Source organism: Phascolarctos cinereus, unplaced genomic scaffold (genome assembly GCF_003287225.1).
Source record: "Phascolarctos cinereus isolate Bilbo 61053 unplaced genomic scaffold, phaCin_HiC Scaffold_5;HRSCAF=322, whole genome shotgun sequence".
Lineage (NCBI taxonomy): Eukaryota > Metazoa > Chordata > Mammalia > Diprotodontia > Phascolarctidae > Phascolarctos > Phascolarctos cinereus.
In genome coordinates, this window is record NW_027555958.1 from 381,474,917 (window position 1) to 381,485,868 (window position 10,952).

At 46.4% G+C, this 10,952-nt stretch overlaps 1 protein-coding gene across 1 annotated transcript in view; it reads left to right on the forward strand.

The window, feature by feature from the left end:
- Positions 1-10,696, forward strand: part of LMOD1 (leiomodin 1) — a 72,255-nt gene extending 61,559 nt beyond the window's left edge. Inside the window, 1 exon segment of the mRNA XM_021003016.2 lies at positions 2,084-10,696. Within this exon segment, the coding sequence (XP_020858675.1) occupies positions 2,084-2,110 (27 nt within the window). The 3' untranslated portion in view covers positions 2,111-10,696.
- The last annotated feature ends 256 nt before the right edge of the window (positions 10,697-10,952 follow it).

The following is a 10,952-nucleotide window of genomic DNA, read 5'->3' on the forward strand; positions in this document are numbered from 1 at the left end:
AAAAAGAGAGAGAGAGAGAGAGAGAGAGAGAGAGAGAGAGAGAGGTGCAGCTAAAAGTACTCTATGAAGTCAGGAGAAAGGTCATTACAGACTCTGGGAATCAAATGTTGTGAGTAGAGATTATAGATTATTTTTCAGCAATATTGGAACTAATTTCAGTCTTCTTGCCTTCTCTTTGAATTGTGTGTGTGTGTGTGTGTGTGTGTGTGTGTGTGAGAGAGAGAGAGAGAGAGAGAGAGAGAGAGAGAGAGAGAGATCACAACCACTTTAAGGAAACCACTCCCAAGAATCAGCTTTGCCTCTGTTTATCCTGTCTCTTTATGAGGTTGTACAATCTATCAGCAGAAGCCCTTCCTCCCTGGGAGTCCCACCTACGTAGGAGTCAGGATTCATGGAACTGGCCTGTTGGGAAACAGTAGTAGTCTGATCCAATATGATCATGATCCCGTGACCTCTAAAATGAGTGTGACTACTGCCAGTAAGCCTAGGGCATGATGTTGAATTTGACAGTTTTAAGTGAAGAGAAAAAGTTCCTCTTGCTTTAGTATGTATTGAATGTTAACAGTGTCATATAGCTGACTATTATGAGAATGAGCTGGTTGTCTTGGAGGAAATTCATGCCAACCTCCGCATTCTGCTTATCCTTAGAGGTCCGGCTCAAATGCCATCTTCTCTGTGAAACCTTCCCTAATTACCTACTCTCAAGGATCTCATCTTGAAATTTATTTGTGCCTCCCCTTGTACACTTATGTATTACAGTTATTGTGTGTTCTAGAGGTCCTCCTAATCCAGGGTTCTCAACATTTTTTATTTCAAGAACCCCTTTCACAATCTGGGGAAGGCTATGGACTCCCCCTCAGAATGTTTTTAAATGAATGAAATAAAATACATAGAACTACAAAGGAAGTCAGTTATATCATGACAGTTCTCTCCCTCTATGTATGTGTGTATATATACATATATATGTATGTGTACTCACGTGTATGTGTGTATGGGTCACAGAATCCTTGTGCAAATTCAATAAGCACTTCTTATAAGCCCTTCCTACCTGCAAAGCACTAAGATACAAAGTAACATCAGAAGGGTATCAGAAAAGGCCTCTCACAAGAGTGGCACTGCAAGAGCTTTGAAGGAAGCTGGGAATTCTGTGAGGCAGAGATGAAGAAGTAATGAATACAGGCCCATAAGCTCCAGAAAAGTAAGGATGGTATCTTTCTTAAACTTTGTATTTTCCCCACTATCTGGAATAGGAAGGAGCAGCCTGGTACAGTAGGTAAGATCTGGACATAAAGGACTCGGGTTCAAATCCCACCTCCAGTGTGACCCTAGGCAAGTCCCTTATCTTCCTGAGCCTCAGTTTCTGAATGTCTAAAATGAAGGAGTTGGACTCAGTGGTCTCTGAGGCCCTTTGGTGTCTGCATTATGATCTTATCACATCTAGTGCCCTGCACCCCACAGGTGCCCACTGAATATTTGCTTAATCGAATCCTAGAAACCACCCCCAGGGCTTCTTTCAGACACAGAATACTGGATTATATGACTATAGGTTTGACCCAGTGTCAAATTTCTGGACACAGAGGATAGAAAAAAGAGAGGATTCACTTGAATTATTTTAAAACATGGCATTTTAATGATTTGATTACTCCTGCTCTCCTTTTTAACTCCCTAATAACTTATGTACATTATTGGGACATTTGACCCTCACCACAGCCCTGTGAGGCAGATAGTACAAGTGTTATCATCTCCATTTGGCAGAAGTGGAAACTGAGGCTCAGAGGTAAAGTGATTTGCTACATGGCTGATCAATGACAGAGCCAGGATTTTCAACCCAGATGCCTACTTAGTTCTTTCCTGAGGGAAGGAGGATTCAGTTTAGACTCCAAAAAAGTTTTTCTGCTAGCTAGGACTGCCAAATGCAGAAACAGGTGTTTCCTTTCTTTCCTTTCTCTTAGGAATCCGAGTCAGAGTTATATGTATGTTGTTCCATGATGCTTGGAGGCAGGAGATACATGAATTGACCATAGGGAGCTCTGGATTGAGAGTCCTTCAGTAACACTGTGTTTTTGCTTTTCCCTCCATGTAGGTGGAAGTGCCCAAACTGCTTCAGTAGGACAAGGGGCCTGGGGACCCAGTCTGCCCATCCCATAACTGTGCTCAGACCAAGCCTCCCAGACTGATGCAGACCTCCCCCAACTTCAGCTTCCTGCTGTGGAGGGACCTACTCTGTGAAGGGAGTCCCAGGAGAGAGGCCAAGGACCCTGGAGTCCAGGCCATATTTGAGGAAAGACACCTCCTTTAACCTCACCTTTCTTTTCTTGTCTTTGAGATGCTCCAAGGATTTCTTTCACTTGGAATAGAGGGGTCTGGACTACAAGAGCCCACCTAGTGTGCCACTCAGCAGGTGGTACTGTTCCTGGGTGCCATGCTCCCAACTAGCCACGGAAGACCTGTGGCCAGAGAAATGCCCAGCAAGGACCACATGCTTCTTCTCCCTTTCCTCCCAACACCTGCTGCCCCTGTGGCTGGGATTCGGCTCTCCGAGGAGCCCAGGAGGCACAGTTGATGGGGTTGGTGGGTCTCTGAATGTGGTACTGCCAGGAGAAGGGAGATGGCTTGGTATGGAAAGGTAGAAGTGAGCAGAAGGCAAAAACAGGAATCGTATTTGTTTGGCCTGCACATAATTGGCAGGAATTTGGGGTTTTTCAGAAAGAGATAAGAATGAGATAAGGAGCCACCCCCAAATCCTTGGATCCAGAAAGAAGGCAGCATGCTGCCCCCAATGCTCCTGAAATGTGACGGGGTTGATTGAAAAGGAAGTTGTGGGAATAGCAATGTTCTGGATTAACTCTTTGGGGTTGTAATGGAGGGGAATGGAAAGGAGCTGGCTACTGGGCAAGAATGAGAGAGGGGCACACCCAGAATGACAGTTGGTCATACCAGATACCAACAGACATTTCCCTCACATCTACCAGCTACTGTATAGAATAGTTGCATATCTGTTTTTTCCATAAGATTTTGATAATATATACAAACCTTTAGCTGCCTAAGATTGTATTTGCTGCAGAGGTTCCAGTCATTGCACTTAGAGGCAACTGAATGCACCTTGTCCTTACACCTCCTCTTTTCCCTGACGACCTTGGAAAGAAGTCCCTTAACTGTGCACTTCCTCTAACCCTCCTGCACTGCACACAGCTAATATCTGACTCTGCCTCAGAGGACTGGGGGAGGGGGAAGAGGAAAGGGAGGAGGAAGCTGGCTGAGAGAGCCCACAGTGGCATCTGGAAGCTTCCTAGGCCAGGGGTAGAAGCCCCCATGTTATACTATAAAACAGAGGTCCTTTGTAAATGCAATTGAATTTCCTGAGAGACAATGAGGTATAGTGGAAAAAGAAGTGAGTTTATCATAGAGTCATGCTGGCTTTATGATCCTGGGCAAAGCTCCTAACCTCTCAGTGTGCTCTAAATATTGAAGAGAAAGGGCCAACCTGCGCTGGTAAGTGGAGTTCCCTCTTCAGGTGTTTCCTACACCAATAAAACCACAGGCTCATTCTCCATCCCTGTTGGGAAGTACCTATTATATCTTTGCCATTTTGCAGTCCATCAGCCGTCAGTGGTTGGAGCCATGGATGGTGGGAGTACTAGCAGGAAGAGTCAGAGGGGAACCTTTCAGGGAACTAAATGGTCCCCATTGGCCTGTGCAAGACTTAACACCCAGAAACATCACAACTTTTGGTACACTCACCATAGGCAAAGGGATAGAAGTGGAAGGCATTGATAGAAGTTAGTTTTCAGGCAATGGGGAGAGGCAGAGAGAACAGGGCTCCCCAAGATGCCTATATTAGGCATTTTCAGAGACAGCCACTCATTCCATTTCTCTGCCTAACCATGGGCCCCGGGCCAATTTCCTACAGAGGCCACAAAGCAGCAAAGGAAACGACCTCTGGGCAAGAAAAGGAGCTAGAGTAACCATTAAAGAGATATAGCTCTATAGGGAAGAGCAGCCTTTGTTCTCCCCACATAGTATTCTTCCCTTGCCAATATCAGTAGCTGTTCTCCTAATCAGGGACCCAGCAGTCCTACCCAGCCCTTGTCTGATATGTGTCTAGTAAGATAACCCTTAGTCTAGATAGACATTTAGATTATCTAGTTTAGATATTTTTAAAGACTCATTGGGCAACCTGTGGCATCATACAACCCAACCCTAATGAAATGACCATCCTTAGTACAATCAATCAATCAAAAAACATTTATTAAGCACCTACTATGTTCCAGGCTGGGCAGCTAGGAGGTAAAATGGATAGAGCACTGGGCTTGGAATCAGGAAGACTCATCTTCATGAGTTCAAATCCAGCCTCAGACACTAGTTGTGTGACCCTGGGCAAGTCACTTAACCTTGTTTGCCTCAGTTTCCTCATCTGTAAAAAATGAGCTGGAGAAGGAAACGGCAAACCACGCCAGTATCTTTACCAAGAAAACCCCCAAATGGGGTCACAAAGAGTTGGACATGACTGAAATGACTGAACAGCAATGTGCCAGGCACTGTGCTAAAAGACAGGGATACAAAAAGAGACTCACGCTATTATCTATCAGGAAGTTATCAGGTCCCTTTCTAGGCTGCTCTTGCTACATTGGCAAGGGAAATTCCCTGCTGCTTGCCTTGCAATGTCCACCAGGGGTACCTGCTCACCAGGTCTGACTATCCCACACAGTTGGGTCCAAAGATCCCCCAAACGCATGGTAGTTGACAGCCCTTTACCCCCTCAGACCCAATGCTGCTTCTAAAACTAGGAGATTGGGTAGTGATTGAAGGAGGTGGGAGACAGAACAGAAAGAGAGAACTCTTAGCCATCTAGTAGGGGGAAATGAGATGAGTCTCCTCTACGTACAACTGGCTAAACTCATTAACTCCAACAGAATAAAGACATGGAGCTGCCCTACTCCAATCTTTGCTCACCCACCTCAGGTGGCAGATGCCCTCTTCTGACCTTTCTTTTTTCATTCAGTGGTGTCCCATGTTCATTTCACCTGAATAAAAATATTACTGTGGGGAATGATATGATGAGTGGGAGAGGGAAGGAGCAGGTGGTATACTTTGACTCAGACTCCCAATCCCAACCCTAAGGATGTCTCTACTCACAGGGACCATTCAGTCAACAAGTATTCATTTCTTTATCAAGCACTTAAGATGTGGCCAGCATTGTTCTAAGCATAGGGGATACAAAGATAAAAGGAAAACAGTCCCTACCCTCAAGAAGCTTACATTCTAACAGAGGAGACAACACATAAATGACTAGGTACATAGAAGGAAAGAGAGAGGCCCCTAATCTCATACATCCCTCGGCCACTGTTTTCAACCCTCTTCTTTCCCCACTAACGCTAAGGAGAACGAAAGACCAAAGTTGCAGAATTCTGGCTCCCTCTAGAGTCCAGATGTATCCATGACCCACCATGGGCTGGCTCTGTCCAGTTGCCAAGGTGCCCAGTTGTTTGCTGCTCAGCTCATGTGAAGAGTCTACAAAGGACTCTTTACAGGTATTCCTTTCCCATCATGGGATCCTTCCTGAGGCCAGGATATTACTGACATTCCTGAGGCATAAAGCATTAAGGCAATGCAAGGAGGAGGGGGGGAAGAGGTCCATTCTTCTAGGGGCTCAGCATCTCATCACTCCTATTCCTTTGCTCCATAATTAATAAGTCACATTCTTTTAGGTTTACAAAGTGTTCTTTCTTCTCATCAGAACCCTCTGAGGTGCATAAAGCAAGAATTATTATCCCCATTTTACAGGTGAGAAAATTGAAGCCCAAAGAAACCTCATGATCTGCTCAGGGTCACATAGCCTATTAGTGTCCAAGCCTTACTCCACATCCTGCCTCAGTTTCCCCCCAAGTCTCTGACATCTAAGTTCCTCTGAATTTGTGCCATTATTATCTGTCCATCTGTCATCCACCTATGAGGGTTCCAGCCCCACCTCTGCCCCTATCAGCCAGTACTCTGATCTCTCACCATCCATTATTCTTTTCTTGGAATCTGCAGTCCTGCAGTAACCTTTTGGACATCTCAATCTGGACATCCTGGAGATATTTCAAGTTTCTACATCAAATGCAACAAAATTATCTTATTCAACTCATTATCTTACCTATCAAACCCGTCCCTCTTCTGAATTTCCCTATTGCTGTCTCGGGCACTGCCATTCTTCTGGCCACCCACAAACTTTAGTATCACCCTGGCTTCTTCATTTTCACTCACTCCACATATCCAGTCCATTGCCCAATCTTTGCTTTTCTTATCTCTCCTTTCTATGTGGCTCCATTCACATGGCCATCATCCTAGTTCAGACCATACGCATTTGGTGATGGAGAAGACTTCTGAGAGCCCCTTGGACAGCAAGGAGATCAAATTAGTCGATACTAATACACTCAAAGAAATTAACCCAGGCTGTTTACTGGAAAGTCAAATACTGAAGTTGAAGCTTAAATAACTTAGCCACATAAGAAGATGAGACTCATTGGAGATAATACTGATGTTGGGAAAGATTGAAGGCAAAAGGAAAAGGGGATGGCAGAGGATGGGATGGATTGATAAGTTTCATGGAAACAATCAACATGAATTTGGATAGATTTAGAAAGATGTTGTTTGTCCCAATTTTTTTTTTTGCTAGGCAATGGGGTTAAGTAACTAGCCCAGGGTCACACAGCTAGCAAGTGTCAAGTGTCTAAGGTTGAATTTGAACTCAGGTTCTCCTCACTCCAGGGCCAGTGCTCTATCCATTTCGCCACCTAGCTGCCCCCCTTGTCCCTAGTTCTTGATGAGGACCGTGACATCAGAAGATGATGCCGTGACTTGCAAGTGAATTGGATTTAAGTGAGAGAGGGCTGTACAAAGTCACCAGTCTCACTTCCTCCTCTGGAGCCATCTGGGTCCAGTAGCCAGATATGAATCAGGACAACTGGAGGGACACCCCCCCTCCCCCCAACACACACACTTAGATAGTAGAGGATAGAAATACCTGGCCCGGCCTGCTGTGGTCCAGGGGGTTATGAAGAGTCAGACATGATTGACGTACAACAAAATTCCAATAACCTTATAACTGATCTCCTTGCTTCAAGTCAGCCCACTCCAGCCCTTCCTCCACAAAGGCCGCAAAGTGATTTTCCTAGTTTTCCTAGACCATGTCACCCCTCCCCCCAGTCATTAAACTTCAGTGGTTTCCCATTACCTTTAGAATCAAATATAAAACCTTCAGTTTCGCATTTAAAGTTCTTCCTAATTTGGCCCTTCCTGCCGCACCAGTCTTCTCCACCTTTCAGTTTCTCTGGTTTCTTTCAAGTCCCAGCTCAAACTCACCTTCTTCAGGAACCTTCCGGCATTCCCCCCACCCACCTAGTGCAGGCACCTCCCTCTCGGAGATTACTTTCATCTTCTTTGCATGTATCTTGTATTTACCTAGTCTCTCCTTCAGACTTTCCTTTTAGCATGTGAATTCCTTAAGGGGCAGGGACTGTTTTTTGTCTCCCCCAAGCTTAGCGCAGCAAGTGATATATAGAAAGCGCTTAATAAAATGCTTGTTGACTGACTGAATGAATGTTGAGTTTAGAGTTGGTGGAGTTCAGACTCCTCTTATTGAGAAAGAGTAGAAGAAACTTGCCCGCTAGCGGCAAATCTCCCCAAATGCCAGTTCTTCTTGCCATCACCTTCCTCCATGTGGAGAGATAGCTCTTTCTCTAGTGAATGCCCACGGGAGCTTGCGCCTGTTGGTCTGTAGGTCTGTTAGTACACGTCGTTCTCCACGTTCAGAAGAACTAACTCATCATCCCTCCTCCACATACACCCCCCACCCCATTTCATTCTGGTCCACGCCCCATGCCCAACCTTCCTCTCCTCCAGTCTGCCTAGTCCTCTCACTCACCCCCTCAACTCCCTGCTTCTCTTTCACTTTTCGCAGTGTCTTACTGTATCCTTTCCTCTGGGTCCTCACGCCCCGCATCCTCCCCGCTCCCTGCTTTCCTGATCAATGGTTTGGAGCCTCCGCGGGCTGCTCTTTTTCCACCCCACTCCAGTCTCCCAGTCGCCCGAGTAAGGGGAGGCCATGCTGAGTCCCGAGGGGGCTCCCTGTCAGTCAGGCCGGGATGGCGAGCCGCTGGGTTAGGTGGCTGCTGAAGCGCTAGCCCAACTTCACCGTTCAGGACATGTACGGTAAGGTGCTCAAAGCACCAGACACTATAGTTTGCGGTCTCAGCCACTCAGTTGAACGCTTCCAAGAAGCAGAACATCTGGACCATTCAGATCAATGTGGCCGAGCGCTAGCAGCACGACGTAGGCGAGGGAAAAACCGCTGGCTCGTCTACCCAAGTCCAGATCGCGTGGCATCGCCAGGAGCACCGGGGACCCTCAGAGCCCACCCCCCAGCCCTGGCCCATACCACGACCCCCAGATCCCGACGATCCCGGCTGCAAGTGCGTGCTGGACTCCGGACAGCCGGCCGGGGACGCTGGCTCCCGGGAGTGGAGCGCCTTCGAGAGCTCGCTCTCTCGGGCGCCGCCTGTCCGACTTTAGCACCTGCTTCCCTGCCCCAGCGCGCTCTCCCCAACCCAACCGCTGGGCACTTTAACAAGTATAGGTACCAAGGGGCAGCTAGGTGGCACAGTGGATAGAGTACCGGCCCTGAAGTCAGGAGGACCTGAGTTCAAATATGCCCTCAGACCAAGCACTTGACACTAGCTGTGTGACCCTGGGCAAGTCACTTAATCCTAATTGCCTAAAAAAACCAAATAAGTATAGGTACCATTTCAATTGCACTTTCAGATTGAAAGCCCTTTTCTGGAAACAACTTTGCGAGGCAGGAACTGAAAGCATTGTCATTGTCAGTTCCATTTGAAAATAATGGATAGAGCACCGCACCGGCCCTGGAGTCAGGAGGACTCAGTTGAAATCTGGCCTCAGACACTTGACACTTACTAGCTGTGTGATCCTGGGCAAGTCACTTAAACCAACTGCCTCGCCAAAATAATAATAATAAAAATAATAATAATAATAATAATAGCGAAATGAGACCCAAAGTAGCTTGTGAAATAACTTACCCCACACAGCTAGTATGGAAATGTTCCCTGACTCCCACTCTACAGCATGTGCCAGCTTTACCTGTATCTCTTGTCCCAGCTTCCCCAGCCCGAAGCACCATGATTTTGTCTCCTCCTTTCCTTTTCGTGTTCTCTGTTCTCCCTTATATCTCCCCTTCTTTGTGTCCCCTCTTCAATTTCCTGTGCCCATTCCTTTCTTTCTAACCCCAGTTCCCTTTTCTTACCTATCCAATGTCTCCCCATTCCTTCCCCTTTTCCTATTTCATTGCCTGTGGAGTTAGAAGGTCCTCATTCAAGCCCTTCCTGTGATACCACCTGTATGACTTGAAACAAGTCCTGTGACTCAGCTTCCTCATCTGTAAATTGAGTCTAGTTGGACTTGTTCAGTCGTTTTTTCAGTCCTGTCCAATTCCTGTGACTTCATTTGGGGTTTTCTTGGCCAAGGTACTGGAGTGCCATTTCCTTTTCCAGCTCATTTGAGGATGACGATGAAGAAACTGAGGCAAACAGGGTTAAGTGACCTGCCCACGGCCACATAGCTAGTAAGTGTCTGAGATTATAATTGCACTGAGAACTGGGCATACTATCCACTGCACCACCCTGGGGCCTTTCTAGTCCCTTGTAACTTTAATCTATGATCCAACCCATGCTTTTCTTTTCCTTCTGGCCCTAGTCCTCCCTTTCTCCTCCACTATGCATTGCCATTCCTAGTGCTCCTACTGCTTTGGTACCAATCAAGCCCAGGATCTTTTCATGACAGCCAAAAGTTAATATCTGCTTCTCCTTCCCCACCCTCACCCTTCCTTCCCCCAGCCCATGCTATTTCTGTAAACACTCCATAATTCTGCCTGTGCCTCTCATCTCCTTTTGTGAGGATTAGACTACTTAATATACTAGACCCTAAATGAGGCTTCATCTGCTGAGGGCTGCTGGATCTACCCAGTGGCTACTCATCCCTATAAGGTGGCAGGCTCTGAGAGCGGGCATCTGGGGACACAGGAATTATGGGTGAGGGATCCATGCTACTGGGATCTCCATTCTGCTTACCCTTCTTCGCTGAAGATTTAAACCTTAAGAAACCACCTACGGGCAGCTAGATGGCACAGTGGATAGAGCACCAGCCCTGAAGTCAGGAGGACCTGAGTTCAAATCCAGCCTCGGACCAAACACCTGACACTTACTAGCTACGTGACCCTGAGCAAGTCACTTAACCCCAATTGCCAAATTAAAAAAAAAAAAGAGAGAGAGACCACCTAGTCTAACGCCAACCCTCATCTTACAAAGGATGAAGATGAAATCCAGGGAAGGTAAGTGATTTGCCCTGGGTCACACAGGTTACAGTATGTGGCAGACCTGGGAGTGGACTTTTTTTTCAATTACTCAGTGATTCGTTCATTCATCCAAGGAGCTCTTACTTTTGGCTCTACACACTGGCCCACCCAGCTACTGAAATTACATTGTATTTCTATGTGTGTGTACATGTTGTTTCTGCCTACAGCATGTAAGCTCTTTGAGGGCAGAAATGGTTTCATTTTTGTGTTCACATTCCCAGTACTTACCCAGCACAGTGCCTGGCATACAGTAGGTGCCTAATAAATGCTCCTGCCTGATTGATTGAACCTAAGTTCTCTGACTCCAAATTCAGCAGCCTTATTACTACACCATGCTGGGAAATATTTCTACACAAATGAGTGACATTCACTAGGACCTTTCTTCCTCTGCTTACAGCCCTATGGGAGGCCAGCTTGAGATACAGTGCTGGAGTTCTATTGTTTTTAGTAAGCAGTCCCAGGCTATTGATTCAAAAATATTGGATGCCACTTTACATTGTACATAAAATGTATGTGTTCTTGAGCCATCTGAGGTCAAGCCTGG